At 39.7% G+C, this 18,665-nt stretch overlaps 1 protein-coding gene across 2 annotated transcripts; it reads right to left on the minus strand.

Annotated features, from left to right (window-relative positions):
• Positions 1 to 1,764: 1,764 nt before the first annotated feature.
• Positions 1,765 to 18,447, minus strand: ferry3 (FERRY endosomal RAB5 effector complex subunit 3). Of its 2 annotated transcripts, none has more exons than XM_084364688.1 (14): positions 18,351 to 18,447; positions 16,452 to 16,640; positions 15,893 to 16,038; positions 14,295 to 14,476; positions 13,696 to 13,795; positions 13,364 to 13,488; positions 11,426 to 11,532; positions 11,036 to 11,233; positions 10,506 to 10,634; positions 8,834 to 8,902; positions 8,487 to 8,689; positions 5,043 to 5,100; positions 4,411 to 4,478; positions 1,765 to 3,254 (listed from the first exon to the last, which is right to left on the minus strand). In XM_084364688.1, exons 2-14 carry the CDS (start codon positions 16,630 to 16,632, stop codon positions 3,162 to 3,164), a joined length of 1,659 nt encoding a protein of 552 aa, XP_084220814.1. In that variant the 5' UTR covers positions 16,633 to 16,640; positions 18,351 to 18,447; the 3' UTR covers positions 1,765 to 3,161. The 2 variants fall into 2 exon arrangements, with proteins under 2 accessions (XP_084220814.1, XP_084220813.1); XM_084364687.1 differs by lacking the exon at positions 18,351 to 18,447 and adding an exon at positions 17,152 to 17,227.
• Between the last annotated feature and the right edge of the window lie 218 nt (positions 18,448 to 18,665).

Here is an 18,665-nt window from a genome sequence, read left to right on the forward strand (position 1 = left end):
TCACGCGAGCGGCAATGATGGCGACGGCTTCCGGTTTAAACTTTCGAAATAAAGGGCGAGAAAGACCTCGCGAGCGGGACGTTATGACTGAAATGTATTACTTCATATAAAACAAGAAACCCTGAACAAAATGAATATACTATCCGAGAAGTGTGCGTACCAAACAAAACGAAGACAAACGTTTTAATGTTTTTGCAGTGCTCTTTTCAAAGTGGCTTCATCAGGTTCACGACACTTTATTTTCAAAGCGAGAAACATAGCAAGTTCCGGTAGCAGTACCTGTGACGTGAGGGGAAAACTGCTGTAAACAAAAACATGAATAAATGAATGAATAGATTCAGTGTTTTTCTAAGGCGCTTCTGATATTATTATGTGCTGTCTTCCATTTAAATTAACTATTATTTTTCTCTTTGCCCTTTTAGTTCAGTGCTTTCTTCTTATTCTTATGTTTGTTACTTCTACCACTCATCCCTCTTTTGTCACTTTACGCATACATGTGTTCTCATCTGTCACCCTGCTCCTTCTAGTAAAGACAGAAATGGCCAGGCATCTTCGGACCATTGACACATTGACAGTTTTTTAAAGGGTTGGCACAGAAATATGACATCGGTCTACATTTTTATGTCATGTAACAGCAGTCCCTCAATATATCAATTAGGCTCTTATCTTAAAAGTTGGTAATTGAATGTGAATTGAATAACATGCTCTTTACTATGTTCTGTATCATATTCTTGATCCATGTTGCTTCTGTAATCTTAAGCATCATGACTGTACCTGCAGGTTTTGATTGTATCTTCTTGCCAAGTCATTCTAAACCACAATGACTTTTTTTCTCCTTCTCATTCAAACTGCCTTTAATTATTGTGTATAACCAGATTGCTTTACAGCAAGTGCGGGCATGCCATTCCTCAGACCTCTTATTCCCAGGCAAGTTAAATTAGGTGGGGAAATCAATTATCACCAGATAATCCTGCTCTGTAAGGGTAAAGCTAGGCACAGAAAACTTAACTTCTTCCCAAGGAAGGACAACGTTTTCACTTCATGAATGTTATGTTTCTTTTAATGAGTTTCCACTTGACCTGACTTCAAACAGTGTTCAATTCAAAGCAGATCAATTCATGGTCTATCACATGCTGTAGATGACTTTCCCTTGGTCACATTTCTTCGCCTGTGACTACCTGGAGTACATCAGCCCATACTCGTTTGACTGAGGAGGCCCTTATGTTTCACGATTGTCAGCTATTAACAGGTGCCTCATGTTGTTTGTTTTCCACGTGTGCTGTAACTCTTTGATGAAAAAACTTTATATGGATGATGCTTCTCATGTCCAGTTTGTGAATGTTGCCCAGATCACTTTCAAGCATGCGAGAGAGGAGGGAGAGCTGGACTATCGTGCTGAATCAGCACTCTACACTCTCTCGCCGAGGAAACCCAACACTCGAGGCCACTGAGACCAATCCCAAGAATGCCAAACACTCGGCAATACATATTCTTACGGTTTTGTGGGTTCTCAGCATGGCAGTGTGATATAAACAGTTGCAGGTTTCAACATAAAGCTATTAAGAAATCTCATAACTCTCCCCGGGCTGCTGGCCATGCTGTTTATCTTGAGAGAAGAGAAGAAAACTTGCTTTGATCGCCACACTCGACTCGTTTAATAATCTTAATGCCACCGCTGAACGGGGCTGGAGCAAACTTTCTGACAAGCTGAATTGATTTCAGTCTGCCTGAAATAGCTTTTAGGCCACCATTACATGTGTTTAAACTTTATCTCTTTTAATAAGATAAGTGTGTGTGTGTGTGTGTGTGTGTGTGTGTGTGTGTGTGTGTGTGTGTGGTCACCCTTTTCACATCTTTAAGAATAGTGCCATCTGCTGTTACAGAGGTGGAGGGGAGGCACTTCACACGTGCGCACACACTCACACGAAGAGTGATCCTCGCTACAACTCACTGCAATGCAGCTAAAAACACCTGCACGTTGCTTCTTTCAGCAGCAACGCCATTAGTCTTTAGGACTAGAGGAGCCAAGTTTATGTCACTTCTCTCTGGACAAACCAGCCCTCCGATATGAAGCCAATGACCCAGTGGTTTAGTCTGCGAAATCTCATATGATGGCTGAAGTGTGGTAATGGATAAATTCTTAAAGAGATTCAACAGATGACATAAGATGTTGGCAGCGACCTCATGCTGCACATCCAAACAAAAAATTATTAAAAGCTGAGATCTGTGATATTTTTTAATCATCAACAAACTGTTATCACAGCCATCTGTGTGGAAATTGGTGGGGAAAACACGACAAAATTCACATTTAGTGTGGCTGCTAACTCTGCTATAGAGAAATGTTATTAATGTCTGTTAGGTCACAACTGCCAGTGCCGGTTCATCACTTTGGTAAACAAACTGTATTCACATTTACTTCATCTGCTCCATTGATGGCATTTTTACTCCGTACCTGCCAGGTCAAACAACTTCAGCAACACCAATGTCTCCATTTTGCTGTGGCTCGAACGTGCAGAAAGTTACAGAACTGCTTTAAAAGGAGAGCTGGAACACTTGCAGCACCGGTGGCTAATGTTGATGTCATAAAACTCTGTCACCAGAACCTCACCCTGGAGGCTTGAAATGAAAATTTGAGCAGCTGCTTTACTGAGCCACTGAATCAAGTCCTCTTTCAGTCAGAAGCATTAACCGCGTGTGGAGCTTCGGAAAGGGGCAAAAAATACAGGGAGTCTCTTCTGCCTGTTTCATTGCAATCACAGCTGTGTTGGGGATGCGGCAGAGGGCGGGGACTATATAGTTGCGATATCATAACCTGACGGAAGTCCTAACGGCTTGTTTGAAGGCACATTATTCTGTGCATTGAGCCTTTTATTACTTTCACATGTTTCAATATAGCACCTAGACCAGTTTTATAATTGAAAAAGACACAGAAACCTCACTTTCTACAATATAGGACCTTTAAAATACCTTTGCAACTGTACTGTAAGTGCTTTAATGCCACCATATTGAAATGAATGGGGTTGGGCTGCTTCATCAAATCTTCACACCCCACGGCCAGAAAAAAAACCAAGCAAAACACAAGAAACATAACTTGTCACAGCTTTTAAAATAATTGTGTCTCTGTTAAGTCTTGAGGATGTAATGTGGGGCACCTCTATCCATCAGTGCTTTGAGGTGAGGGTGAGGGTAGAGGAGACACGGAAGATCTGAGGCAGCATGTTGCTCAACTGGTAGAACATTTCCTCTGAGATACTCTGTTAATATCAAAGAGACACACAAAGACACAGCCAGGATTAGTGAGTGACAAGGGACCGGGATTTTGTGCAGCACCAGTGTAAAAAAACTGACAATTGAAGGGAACCATAGAAACCTTGTTTTTTTTTTCCTTTTTTAACCCAGCTGAAATTGTGTCCATGCAAACAAAAATACATCTGGACTGTGTGCGTACAGCTGAGTGTTAACAGCCCTGGGTGCCCTTTAGTTCGACATCACAGGGTTTTTTTTTCTTTTTCTGAGGGATGCTCGAGTGATGTGAGCTCCGGCAGCTGCCTGCGACTTTAACGGGGGAACATACCGTGTCACCCTAAGCATCACCACCCGTCAAATAAGAATGTTAAGTATTAATCTTTGAGCAGAAACAGTCACATGCGCATCATTCAGCGACGCACAAACACGGGGCGTATATTTAGCCGCCGCTTCTCTTTGAGGCACAGAAAACAAGAAGTGCTATTTTAAATGGTGTCTGTGCATGTAGCTGACAGGAAGCAAATGCAGCCGGGAGTCCTTTGATGCCGCTGGTTTTATCATCTTAACCTGTCAACATGAGATGCTGCTATAGGATCTGCTGCCTTCCTGACAAACCGCAAAAGCTATAGGTATACGGCGCTCTGCTAAGCCTAAAATAAAAGAACAGTTATGCTTCTTCCTTGCTTTACAGCTGAACTGTAATGTTTTCTCTCTTTTACTTGCAAATCAACATCTGTAAATTGGTTGACTTTATGTACATTATTCCTAAAAACACAATGTTAGATTTGGATATCCAAATAAATTCAAGATTACGCCTCAGTGTTGGAAAGCTACACGTTGATCCTGTTGCCTATTCTACAATTACTTGGCTGAATGTCTGGGCTTTCTTTGATCACAGCAGTGTAAACACTGGTTCATGGAACGTAAAGCTCTATAAACCGTGATTTATGGCATGCTTTACAAACAGTCGCTGCCTTCTGCTTGCACTCAAAGGTGTGTACTGCAAGGCCAGGTGTGCCTTTTGTGATTTTGTGTACATATGAGGCCTTAAATATACATTTCAGATTTAACATAGAGATTTGCTGGCAAGCAATTACTCAACGGATGATTGTGTTCTGCCTTAGCGATCAAACCAAAGGCAGAGGGAGTAAACTCTGTTCTCACCTTTGGCACAAGAAACTGGACTGTGCGTGATATACCTCCATCCCATGAGGCCATCTCCATCATGAAGCCTGCAAATTAAACAACGTGAAATTGATTATCATCTACCAAGAAATCATCTCTCATTCTCAAATATCTATCTGTAATATTTGCTGTATTCCAGGTATTCCAGTCTTCCTTCCCTCAAGCTGTATTGTCTTCCTCTTAAGCAAGAGAGCCACTGTTATGGCAGTCAAGACGATGTAAGCGTTGTGCCTCTTAGTAACAACATATTACATTTTTAATAAGCTTTGTGTCATGGAAAGTGTATAATACTGTCAGCAGTCACAATGGTAAGTGTATCTCTTTAATGAGGAGAAAAAGAGTCTCTCGCTCTTTGACTTTGAGGAACTGAAAACAAAACCTCAGGAGTCAGCTATACGTTTTAAAAAGCTGTTAACTTGGGTGTGACAGATCTCTGCTATGAAGCTTCCTCTTGAATTACTGCATCTCATCAAGTCATGTTCTTTATATTTGGATAGTTGTCGACTAAAATATAAAGAATACACCAATAAAGAGCAAAACTGGTGCAACGTCAATTGCTGATTTAATATTGGTATCATAATAATTCCTGAACCGTAAATGATTTAACTCACCTTTGACACATTTGAAAACCAGCTCAGCTCTTTTAAGACACCACGGTATGGTCATCTCCTACAGAGAGATGAGAAATGACAGCATTGAATTTTTTTTTGTTTGTTGAGTTTAAAAATGTGCAGCAAAAACACTTCCGAATGACAACTTAATATGTTTTAGTTTGTTGGCACAAAGATCGATTCAGTCAATCGGGAGCGAAAAGATGTCATGCACTTAGATTTAGAGAAAATAACGGTTACTTAAAAGGACAAGAGGTTAAATTTCACAAAGCATGGTCACCTTTTATAGATCTCTTTAACTAGACCTGAAAAGAAAGTATTGGTATTATCAATATTCCTGTTTTCTTTATCTGTTTTATTACCTCTTTTTAATTTACGACTCAGAAGTCTTTCTCTTTACTTATTTTTTTAAACCCGTCTTCATGGGTTAAAACCTTTCCTGTGCTGTGTATAATTGTTGTATATCATATACAGCTCATGATTGCGATTTGCTAATTGCTGACCCCCGTGTTGAGCTGTGTTTTCTGTATGCTAATTTGTAAAAAAAAAAAAAAAAAAAAACCTCAATAAGAGTATTTTTGTTATGTCATATTCTTTTACCCAGGTAGAGAAAATGAGACACTGTATTTGATATATATTAACTAGGTTACCCACAAGGTGTCGTGTCAGGTAACTATATCCACACACAAACAATGTCTAAGTGCAGAATTGGCATTTCTTACAAATGTAACTGCAGTAATGCCCCTGCAACGCTTACTGCGTATGTCACTTCTCATCTGCCTTCAGTTCTGTGTGTTTGGCTCCAGGCTGCTGGCTACACACTGTGAACTCAGCAGGCAGTCATCTCTGCAGTAGACCTTTCCGAATAACAAGGACCACCAGATAGGTAGTCTCCCACACACACACACACAGACACACACACACACACACACACATAGTCTTTCACCCACTTAGAAATGCTTTGCACCCATTCCAAGTCAACAAACTGGATCCATGAACTGGAGGCAGGCGTGTCATCGAGGCTCATGTTTTTGCCCATACCAACTGCGTCGTGGGATCAACTACACAGGCTGAAGTAATGGGGTTTTGACGCACTCACAATAGGCTAATAGACTCAAGAATTTTTCATTACGAGTGGTGCGGGTGCCAGCGGCAAATGAGGCATTCCTACAACCAGAAAAAAGGAACATTAACAGTTGTGAAATTGTGAGTTATTGTTTGCAATCTGGAACTAAACTGGTTAGGAAAGTTTTCCCTTTGCAAAAATTTGAAACATGTATTGAACTGTTATTAAGCAATTATCCTGTGTTTTTTTCTGACACAGTAAATGCTCAAGGACAAAAAGAAAAAACATTAAACAAAGAGAATAAGAGGCCTAGCCCTGCTGTGTTTTGATTGAGGTCTGCAGTTCATCGAGAGAAACTATGTCAGCTGTTTTAAACACCAAAACACAATAATAGGCTTGTACAAACAGGCTGACATCTCCACTAAATGGCAAACAACACCAAAAGGAAGATGACACACAGAAAGTTTTGATGAACCAGAAGCTATTAATTTAAGTTCCTCTGGTTCCCGAGGCTTCAAAAGTAAGAAGTCTTTGGTTATGTAAACAAAGACCCTTGATTAAACATGAGAAGGAAAATTGCACTGGGCATGTTGTGGCATGAGTGCACTCCAGATGGAGGCTTGTTGAGAATTTACTTCCCATCTCATGGGATTCTCAGTTTGTTAAGTTTTAATTTTACTCAGTAAAAGGACTAAGAATGAGCTGCTATTTGGGTTACAAGTAAATCCAAATTCCATTAATTTTCAACAAATCAAATAAAAAAAAAAGATTTTCCAATTTCAATGGAAAATCCCCTTTATTGTGATCAGATATTTGCCTAAACTCTGTTAGATCCGGGCCCAGTTCATCATTCTCTAAAAGCTCTCTCTGTTACTCTTCCCTACTGTGTGAGTACAGAGTGCTGTTGTACACTCAGAGGTACAACGTAAACACAAGAGTTCATGACTCTCTCCTTTGCCCTCCTGGTTTTAAACCTGGGAAATGTTAAGCTCTAGGCTAAATACACAGCCAGTGCCTGACAAGCCAGACCACAGCTGAGGATGCAGTGCATAAACAAGCTGAGGCAGAATGAAAGGGAAGAAATTGTGACTATGCCATCAGGGAAGGACATGGAAACTTGTGTTGCCAGCAGCTTTTCTTCACCTTTGACCACCAACAATCACAAACTACCGAGGCTTTACAGAGAAGTACAAGACCAAAGCTGGTAGGAGATTATCCTAATAGGGTTAATGACGGAGGTTCAAAAGCTGAACCTACACCACTGATGTGTTGTTGAGCAACAGTGAATCTACATCAGCTCCTGAGGTGGTGTTAGCCATACCTGACTCCTTAACTCCCAAGAGTGTATATAATGGTGGATATTACAATGTTTCTGATAACACTGAACTGTCAGTGCTAAGGCTGGTGGGCTCAAGTTTGCATTCATACTGCTGTGTTTGTAGTGACAGAAATGAAAAGTTTCCCCATTTATCCATTACCTTAAGTTATCTATTTCTACCATTGACCAACCTATCACTATCTATTTCAACCATTATCAATTACTTTTAGCAAATTAGTTCAGCCATTATCGGTAACTTTTAGCTTATTATTTCAACCATTACTTTTAGGCATTTATTTAAACCATTTTTTCTTTACTTTTAGCTTACGACTTCAATCATAATTAAATTCTAGCCAACTATTTCAATCAATATCCATTACTTTGATCTAACTATTTCAAACATTAACCATTAATTTTAGCTATCTATTTCAATCGTTATGAATGAATTCTAGCTAACTTTTCAGATGCTACAGTGAGCTGAATATTTGGATATATTTTTCAAATCAAGTTGTACTAATTTTTACAAATTAGCTGAAGCACTCCATTATCTTTCCACATGCCCTGACAACTGCAGAAGAACACACCGGGATACAAGAATCCAGTATAACCAAAACAATTCAGCCGTTTTCTTCTTACCTAAGGTAACTATAGAGCTGCTTGCATACTGTGGTTATCTCCAACCCTTTCCTAATCATTCAAGTGTTTAATAGCCAAACAATTGCATTATCCAACTCAAACATTTACCTTTATATGTACTCTATGTTCTCATATGCTCCATTTGGAGAAATCTTACGATCTGTTTGTAGAAGGGTACAAAGTAACTTGTTTAGTTTGGAACTCACTCTAAGTTGTTTTTTTTTTTTTATCTTAAACAATGTTTGAACACACACAGTTAAAGGGATAACTGCAATTACTATTTGGGTTTCATTATTCCCTTGAGGAATCACATGACTACATTATTAAAATCTATTATTAAAATTAAAAGTGTTTTGTGTGTGAGAGTTTGACATATTACAACATCATACGTGCAAGCGTTCACAGTGCTCTTGGCTACTCTTACCTCTGACATGTCGTGGACCAGCAGCAGCGGTACGGTGACTGTGGTTATGTCATGTGTGCAGCAGACCTTCAGGATGTTTCTCAAACCCATGATGGCAGGGTCCCGGGCCGTGATGTTCCCTGAGCGCACGTTGTCGTCCACACACAGGTGGAAGACAACATGTACCTCTGACAGGTTGGAGTGCCGTGAGATGTAAAACTCACCTTGAGGAAGAGACACAGCAGGTAAAGAACATATAAATGTTAAGAATACTATACAGAAGTAGTGTAGTCTATAAATGACCACAAAATTAGTGATTTGTTGGTCTAATAATCTGACCGTGAGTCAGAGTAAAACATGACCATTACCTGGTAAGATGTTAGATGGATTTCTTTCAACATTTTTGTTCTTATCATCACCTCCATTCCTTGGAATCTCTGTATGGACAAAAAATGAAAAGTTACTATAAAAATCTGCATGCAAAAGACTCCTCAAAAGACCTCATAAGGGCACTCCACAGCAATAGCAGGAGGAATTCCCTCGAAAGGCTTTTAAGCTAGAAAGACCATATCTATGATCTCTACTCTGTGAACTACTCGCTGTGATAAGGATCTGGGGCCTCATTTGTAAAACTGCAGAGATTCCACACTACATTTTTGCTTAAGTACAAATGCGGAAAATAAGGTAGGCCAAAAAAGATCTGCATGTGGATCAGCCTCATTTCCCGCCCTCTACATGCCCACATTCAACCATAAACAGTCACTGCAAGGTACCTCATGAATGCTGATGCACAGAATTGAACCTGCTGATCGATGGTTAATTTCTTTGGGTTTTTGGACACAGAAATTGAGGTGCTTGTGAGTGAGGTGGAGGTTAGAAAGCACATTTTGTTAATTCTTCCATTCACGTAGTCCTCTAGTCATTCAGCATCACGCTGTCAGTGCAGTATTTTACAGGAATCAGATTGCTTTGACAAAATGATTGCACCAAACAGTGGTATCCTCCAAGCTGGGTTCTCATTTGAGGATGGAAGCTTGATGAACACATTTTATTTATTTATCTAAGTTTTGTTCTTGGGAACTGCATACACAATCCATATGTGCAGGATGGTGAACATGTCCCAGGTGAGTTGACTGAAGAAGGCAGAGTGTGTGTAGCACTCCAGTCGTTCTTTAAATGGCTTAAATCTTTTCTAATTTAATTGTTGTACAAGCACGAGTATAAACACTACTGCTGTTTTGAATGTTTACAATGACTTGAATCTACAATAAACATGTGATATGAAGTACAATTAAATGTGTGGGAAGCATCATGTTTAATGATGCCTCTCACATTTAATGTCTGCTATCTGGATCCATTAACCACCTCACCATCTGCAGCACCAATTTTCCCAGACTGCAAAATGTTTGTACGAGTGGGTCAAAGTTTCTGTAAATGCATGCACATTCCAAGTCAAGTTGTTTCACCACTTTGTTTCACCACTTCAACATTGCATAACAGATATTATTACATGGGCTCAGGAACACTGAAAAGTCCCGTCAGTAGTCACATTGTGATTGCAAATTGTGTTTTTATTTACATTTTACACAGCGTCCAAACTTTTGGGGATTCAGGGTTGTATTTAAATTCCCCTTCAGTTCTTTCTTTTGAATTTTACTCTCATGTTTCTGGTGTGAAAATGAGAGATAAAGCTGCTTTTTCTTGTCTTGCTTAACATCATATTAGATCAATTAGAGCTCAACCTCAAGGTGAATATATTTTGTATGCTGAGAGGAACAACTTGTATCCTGTCACTTTATGTCTCTGTGGCACTGCTCAACAAGGCCATGAATAAAAAATGTTTTATAGTGCATAGCTGGCTAAAAAAAAGGCACCCGGCTATCTAGAGTAATCAATTTAGTAAGTGTGTCCATGTCACTAGCTATTCAAAAAAGCCCCTGCCTTGCTGGTCTTCCCTTTCTCTTTCTAACCATCTTTGAATCTTCTGTCTACATTACAGCTGTGCTGACAGTGAGACCCAAGTAAAGCCAAAGGTCTAACCAGGTTGGTCTTTCTGCTTGCTGCTCCGCTGGGCTCTAGCATAGAGCTCCACCTGCTGCACCTCCTCCAGCTGCCCCTCCAGACAGTGAAAGTGGAAGTCTGTACACTCCTTCGCCACAGTTGCAAAGTCTGCAGGTCAACACAGAAAAGGCCAGAAAATGAAACAATGAATGAAAGGCTAAAGTTAGCAAGAGCTTATCTCTGTTATCATGTCTCCATGCTGAGCTGCCACTCTAAAAAAAGAATCCAGACTGAAGGGGTGAATGGAGTGCTTAAAACAAATCATTTAAAAGAGGTGTAAAAGACTAGTGTTATTCTCACAGAAAAGGTGAGAGACAAGAGTGAGTCATTAGTGGAACCAAAATAAAAATTGTACAATTTACTGGTGCCAAAATATCACAAAGCACTGCTAAAATTACTGTGGAACATGTAAACACCTTGACCAAACGCCAGTTCTAATATTCTATGAAACACCACAGGTTGTCCAAGTGACGACGTCTCGACGAAGATCATTAAAAATGTCCCCTGACCTCTCTTGATGCCACTGTAGGAGTTGACCCTGTTGTCGACCAACAACACCAGACCACAGAGCGAGGAGGAGTACAGTGAAAGGGCCGTCTGTAGCCGCCTTAGTTTTGCTCCACCGCTGCCGTGCCGCCGGTGCTTACAGAAGTCCAGCACGTCTGCCCGGACCAACCGCAGGTTGTGCATCGTCTTCAGTTGTGCTCCTGATCAACGAAATATATATAATATAAATATGATATACGACAAATACACAAAGTCACTAAAACACATCAATCAGAAAGTGATTATGCATTTTACTCTATGCAATACAAGCGTGTTATGCACGTGGTGTGTTACATGTCAGTTGACAACAAACTGTGTACAAATACTTGGAAAACATGTTAGAAGCAGAGTACCTAAGTGTATGGTGAAACTCTCCTCCAGCTGAGGCTGCTCCTCAAACATCCTGGCCCCAGAATCTGCAAGCTCTGACAGCTGGCTGGGCTGCACCTTAATCTCCTCACTGCAAATCAGACAAGCAAACAAATCAATCAGAAGATACATATATATATTTAAAAACACTTCAATCGTTTGATAGCTTCAAGGAAAGAACTGACAGAAAAAACAAAAATAAAATGCGGATGTTATATTTTGATATTTCAAAAAACTATTGCTATGCTGCCCAGAGCAAGAGATTTTTAGATAGATAGATAAAAATCACCTTTCACATTATTGAAAGGAAAAAACACACCTGTTCAGCGTCAGTTTTTCATGGCTAGTTCATGGACAATTAACACTTAATTAAACAGGATATAATGTAGTTGAAAATTTGATTAAACAAGTCTTCCGTTATAAGGATTCCATTTCTTTGTTGCAGCACTTCATTTACAAAAAAAAAAAAAAAATTGTGACAGAATATTTTAATATTTAACATGGGCAGGATTATTATTTTTTTTTTTACAGTTTAACTATAAACTTTATCATCCAAAATTACATCAATGCACTGAAACAGTACACTTTAATGGGAGTTCAATAATTATAAATACCACAAGCATATTTTTCTGCATTATGTTCAGTTGAAAAAAAGTTCTCATATCGGCATGAATCGGAAAACATATATCAGCGAGATAATATCAGCTGACAGATATACTGTATTAATCGGGCACTAAAAAAGTGAAATAAAAATATCAAAAGAATCAAAAGTCCAACCTGTACTCGGTTTCTGGGTTTCCTTTACAGGCTGCAGTTTCAAAAACGCATATTTACACAAAGTTCAAAGTGCTGATGCGGAAGTATCAAGTTTTACCAACAACACACAGCAAGATAATGATATTCATCATTAAGAAAAAGTAATGCAAGGTCAGCACATTGTCTGAGGAGCTCTCAGCACACAGGTCCTGGTGGTATCTGTGTTTTGATGGAATATCCAATATATGCAGAGGAGTGTTAAGACCTGAATTTAAACCACTGCTCTTTGGGACCACATTACTATTAAGCTCTATTAGACTTCTTATCCCGAGATGCCAGTCAGAACTGATACTGCGAGGCTGAGCATCAGTCAAACTAAGATGAGCTTTTGACCTCTTGTAATCACTTCAATTTCTATGTAAATGGAGCCAGTACTTCAAAGGACCATTAGACGTGTCGTGTTTTGGATTAGAAGTGCTGCAGAAGTGCAGCTGCTGAGATCCTGTTAGTGAAGGGCCAGTTTGACCTCTAGTCAAGATTCAGTGGGACTTTTCCAGAAACTAAGTTCACATATACATTTAAAGCATGTTATTTGATACGTTTCATGCAGTTTTATGAGTCAACAAAACAAGTTTTACCTTTTATCATTTAGATCCTAGTTTTACTTCTTCTTTTATTCACCCTTTTATAGTTTTAATGTTCAATAATAACTCTACTTCCAACATAATCTCTGTACAAATAAACTTGAGCTGAATCTGAACCACACAGCCCAGACAAGCCAAAGCCTCTGCACCTATTACACAGTGTCAGTGAATTAAGATCATGAAGTACCACCCTGTAACTTTGGACAATGCCACTCAAAGCTGCTGCATCTGCACATTGCAATCATCCGTGTCGGCACTGCAGCTTTTCTTTTTTCACCTGACAAGAGTAAGCATCTAAGCACCTGACTCATGTGTTCATTACCTCGGATCAGCAGTTTTGATTTTACCCTGTTCTAAAAAAAAAAGGGGAGTAAATGAAAGAACCTGTTCAGGTGCATGTGGGTGTACAGTCAGCCTACAGATGCCAGATGTGTGTACACAACCAAAGACTGAGCTTCAGTGCACACACAAAAACAAGTTGTTAACACAAGTGTTTGTCTGGTCACATACAGAAGAACTCACTTAATTTGGCTGCTGTTGGTGGATTTCTGCAGGTCCTGGTGCAGTTTGATGACCCACTCCTGATACTCTTGCTTCTGAATGCCTGTAACCTGCTTCAGCTCACTGGCCCACTTGTTTTCCAACACCTGTTCAACAAAGATAAACGTCAAACACTGAGGGACTTTAACATGACAGCAACACATTTTGACTGGTCATGCTGGGGCACATCGGAACCTGTATATTCACTAAATGAATCCTCTGAAATGCCTGTGGTGAAATGATAACTTTGTACTGGCATCAAGGCACACCTGCTTTTAACACTGCTACAGAGGACCCAAACATCTTTTTCTTACCTGCTGTGCATCAAAGTGTTGAGAGGCGACTGCATTTACATCCTGGTCGCTCAAAGTATTCCCCAGCTCGTGCATCACTTTGTCCATTTCGGCGGCCTGCCTGCCAGACAGAGAAATCATTGACGTTATTCAAATAATACATACATCATCATAACAGACGTCCTCTATGTTAATTAAGTCACCAACATTCGCTACAAGTGACTCCACAACATGTTCTGTGTCGCCCGTATTTATGTAAAAAAAATCATAATAAAATACATTAGGTAATCATGGGTGCATGCAAGTGTGGGGATACCCCCTGATACATCAAGAAGTCTACTAATAGGGGGATTGGTGGTTTGATGGTTCAATCCATAGCTGCATGTCAGCAAGATACTGAAACCTAAATTGCTCCTATTGGCTGTTCCATCAGCGTGTGAATGGTTGGGCACAGGAATATCACGGTTATCACTCCTAATGAGCAGGTCGGCACCGTGCATGGTGGCCTCTGGCATCAGGGTATGAGTATGTGCGTGGGAATGGGTTACAAAGAAAGAATGGGGAAAAATACAGTATGTGCAGGAAATCCAAGGATCCAGGCATTAATCCATAATACCAACCTCTCCTGCAGCTTCTTGATCTCCATGTCCCTCTCACTAATGAGCTCAGAGATGCTAACAAAGTAGTTGTGCTCCAGGTTGAGAAGTGTATCTGAGGCAGGGGAGTGGATCAGCTCGTGGTAAACATCGGCAAAGTCTTCATCCCAACTAGGCTCTTCAGGCCGAGCATGCTCCAGTGTAGTCTGAAACAGTTATAGTAGAAAGAAAATTTCTATTTCACAGTGGTAATTGTAAAAAAGAAATACAACCTAACCAGACTTTACACTCTACACTGCTTGGGGAAAAAAATACTTGCGGGTGATAAACTACTGCATGTGTTGTGCGAAAGAGGAAACAGCAAGATGCTGACTTTGAGCAGAAAGTGTGGAAATCTAATTTTCTGTGGTTGGAGGAAGACAAAAGAGGAAGGCAAAAGGGAATATGAACACATTTTGTGTGATTTGCTCTGCTCAATAAGACAGGGCAGTTGATGTGCCCCGTGTATAATTAGAAAAGCAACAGAGCATTAATCAGAATCTGAAACTCCTCTATTTATACAGGCTCAGGAATCTTCCGGCCACGAGCATGATGGACGCTGGAAGGCCTCCATGTGTATTTCTGTGTGACTGCAGTAAAACGTGAACAGGTAGCCAGTCCTAAATGTCTGAGTGCAGTGGGTCAGAGGGGCTCGACAACACGAGCTGAGGCAGCCATTGTCTGTTTATAAACGTCTGGGCAAGTGACAGCAGAGAGTTCAGACTCATGAACTTTTATGTGCAAAACCAAGTGATCTTATTAACATTTGCTTTCAAAGAAATTCTTCAGTGAGAGGACCATAACTGATTTAATTAAAAAACCACAGAGTTCACTTCGGTCTGTCGGTAGACTGTTTGTTTTGTATGGATCCATGCAATAAAAGTTATGACTCTATTCTCAAATATGTGAAAACCGCCAACACATATTGGATCTCTGGGAAGAAACGCATCAAAGTGTAACCAAGTGCAATGGGGAGACATTAAACACAGCACGCAGGCTTATGCAATGGGATTTTTTCTTCTTCTCTGAAACTCATGAATAATCAATTTGCAGATGCACTGCACTCCTTCCGTTTAAATCGCTTTAATGATCCGTGACTGGCCTGAAGTTAGACGGAGCATTCGAGGACGCTTCCGAAACACTGCTGTGCTACTACAGAGACATGGAGCAGTGGATAAACAGTACAATCGTGGTGTGTTGAGCAATATATGACATTTTTTTTGGAATGACCTGTCAAGAATTAAAGGTGCTGTCCACATTTTTTACAGAAATATCTTCCTAAAGTTTTGGGGGACAATTTGTTTATAGAATCAAATATAATCATGATGTACCACAAATCACTAAGTACCACCACACAAACACGCACTGTGTTGAAGGCAGTCCTTCTAAACTGGATATTTGAATGAAACTTGTCGAGGTCATTGATTAGTCACTGAATTAAAAACTCCTACAGGGATGATCTATCTCACTCACTCAATGAAAAATAAATCATGTTAATGGTGTTATTCTCCAATCTAACTAAATCTACCATTAAAGTCATATGTACTTAAAGAGGAAAAAGAAGAAAAATCTTCATTTATCACCTCCACATAAGACCTGGTCCATGCGTTGGTGAGCTGGTTCACATCTACATCTCCTGTTGTGAGTCTCTGCAGGGCCAGCTCTGCCTCTCTGTCATAATCCAGGATGGTCTCCCTCTCGATGAAGGTGGAAAGTGAGGTTTTTAGCTCTGCAGGGGGAGAGATGCACACGCAGCAAATAACAGTCATTGAAAAAAAATGTTCATTCACGTGCAAGCCAAGTAGTACGCCGCAAAATCAATTGGCTGGATCCACTCCATCCGCTCAGGTTTCAAACTAACGGTATGCATGTTGACTATATCATCTCATTCCCAGGAAGACGTGTGTGAGAGTAATTGTTTGAATAGATCCATTTCAAATAAACAGAATCTGGTGCTTCTTGTCCTAATGTTGGTTTGGTTTACACAGGGTTTGGGGGAGTTGTTGCAGAGTAGTTAGGGGGTCTGTACCAATCCAAAAATAATGTCTTTTTTGTTCTGGGAATATAATGTCTAGTACAGATGATAGTGCAAATACAGTCTTTGAATAGATTTTCATTTCACCAAGAGAGATACAATCTCACCATTTTCTATGTAGCAGGGTATTTTATGCAGCAGCATCAGGCGTCCATGAAGGTCGCTGATGTTCTCTTGAACAGGAAACTGCAGAGGCACTTTGAGGACACAGTTGTGTTTCCCTGCCTTGAACTCAAACACAAACTCCTTCTCTGCAGCAGTGGTCGCTTTGCTTTTGTTCTTCTTCATGGTTTCAGCTGCAAAATACAACGAGGGCAACAGTAAAACATGAATTAAAGTCATGGGGGTCGAATGGGCTATTGTGACGCAAAGAACTGACAACATATATAATAATATATACAAACATATAAGTCTATCAGCAGCACGGACCTGCCTACCACCACCTTTTCACTGTCATATACTGATAATGACCAATGTTAACCTACTGACAGACAAAACAGTACAAGCAACACACTGAGACCAAGACTTCATATGTAATATCATGTTGAACTATAACGAGCAAAGGACAATTTCTTTACAGTTGTTAAAATGAATATGTCTAATAGCGGACTGAAATCCCCGCTATGTGACATCTATGTTTACTCTGCGTGTACAATTAGCTCAATGTTAGCTAGCAGCATAGCTAACGTGTAGATACGAAGCTTAAACTAATAAGAGTGGGGCACTTTGCCCTGGACATGTCTTTGCTAGGTACCGATGTTTGCTTAATTTTGGTGAACATATAAATGTTATAAGAGGCAAATTTACCCGAGTATGAATAAATATGGTGTTTCCTGTTGGAGAGACAGCGCTCCTGTTTGGTTCAGTCAGCTGACTACAGCTGAGTGCAGCAGTGTGACAGTAACAGCACTTTCGCGACACTGAGGCTCAGCTGTGTATGGATATGTTTTCTATTGCACGTCAAACGTGCTGTGGTATCTGTGCGTGTGTTTAGCTTGATTGAAATAACAAAATGTTTAATCTTTTTATTTGGGTGGCTCGCTCTCACGTACGAAGCAGATTAGCGGAGCAACGAATCTGTTGATCCGAAAGCGTAATTTACCTGGGGCGTAGTTTTTCCTTGGGCAATACCTCCCCCTGCTGGCCAAAGATGGTGGTTGTTGATATGAATGATACCGATTTCTTTTTTTCTTCAAATATTAAGTAAGGAAACGATGTTATAGACAAAGTAAGGTTTAGATTAAAAAGGAAAATAGACACTTAAGCAATGAATATTTGTTATGACACACTAACTGTGGAACTTAAGTGAATCTAATGTAAAAAAAAATATATAGAGAGAAAAATAATTATAAATAGAAATACATAATTATGATGAATAAAAATCCTAACCAATATTAAATCAATAATATTTCGTGGCCTAGTAATGATGATGTTTCATAGCCTAACAACATCATCTCAGTAGCAGAGGTTGGAGATTACTCTTGTACATAAAGGACACTATAATCTGAAAGAGATATGCAACCCACTCAACATGGAAAAAGACATCAAGCATAACTTATAAGTAACATTTAACTATCTCAATACACTGGATTTATATTTGCCAAATAAATTAAGATGAATAAATGAGAATTATACTACCTTTTCCAACATGTTCTTGCCATTTATTGGAAGAAAGTTAAACCTTTTAAAGTTTAGACTTATTTTACGTAGATAATATAGTTAATTTGTTTGTCTGCGTAACTTGATATACAATCTAATAAATCTGCAAGCAACTACTGACAGAGACCGAAGTAAGCTTACACAAGGGTTGTTTACTAGATGCTTGCTGTTTTAGCAGCTGAATAGTAGTAGTAGCTGAGTACTACACAGTCTAATGAAATATCAACATGACTTTTCTAGGGCTTTGAACTGTCATAGACAAATATAAATTACTATAGTCCATATAATTCAATATTAATATAAAAACATGAGTCATGTATCAAGTCAAAATTCTACAGTATACTTACAAAGACTTCAACTCGATGCTTTCATTGGCAGTTTACTGGATGTGTCTGGAAAATGTTCATGACCGTGTGTGCCCGCGCGTGTGTGAGGTGTGCGTGTATATGTGCACGTTCACCAACGCGTGCGTGTGTTTTCTTCAAGTTTGAGTAGGCAAGGGACTGTGTGACAATAGCGCTCCTGGATACATCCGGAAACCCCCTTTTTTCACAAACCTAAAAAAAACGATAACACGTAATCATTGCATGTTATTAACGTATGGCCACGATGCAGTAAATTGGCGGCTGCGACTATATTTATTGACTTCACAAGTTTAAATA

Source organism: Pagrus pagrus (assembly GCF_965226575.1).
Source record: "Pagrus pagrus genome assembly, chromosome: 10".
NCBI lineage: Eukaryota > Metazoa > Chordata > Actinopteri > Spariformes > Sparidae > Pagrus > Pagrus pagrus.

What these genes read in the sequence shown, in the direction of transcription:
- ferry3 (XM_084364688.1), bottom strand. Translation starts at nt 16,632, where the DNA reads ATGAAGAAGAACAAAAGCAAAGCGACCACTGCTGCAGAGAAGGAGTTT. An exon ending in GGACCAGGTCTTATGTGGAG is followed by an intron (nt 14,477 to 15,892) that starts GTGATAAATGAA and finishes TAACTGTTTCAG; the next exon opens with ACTACACTGGAGCATGCTCG. An exon ending in TCCATCTAACATCTTACCAG is followed by an intron (nt 8,690 to 8,833) that starts GTAATGGTCATG and finishes CTCTTCCTCAAG; the next exon opens with GTGAGTTTTACATCTCACGG.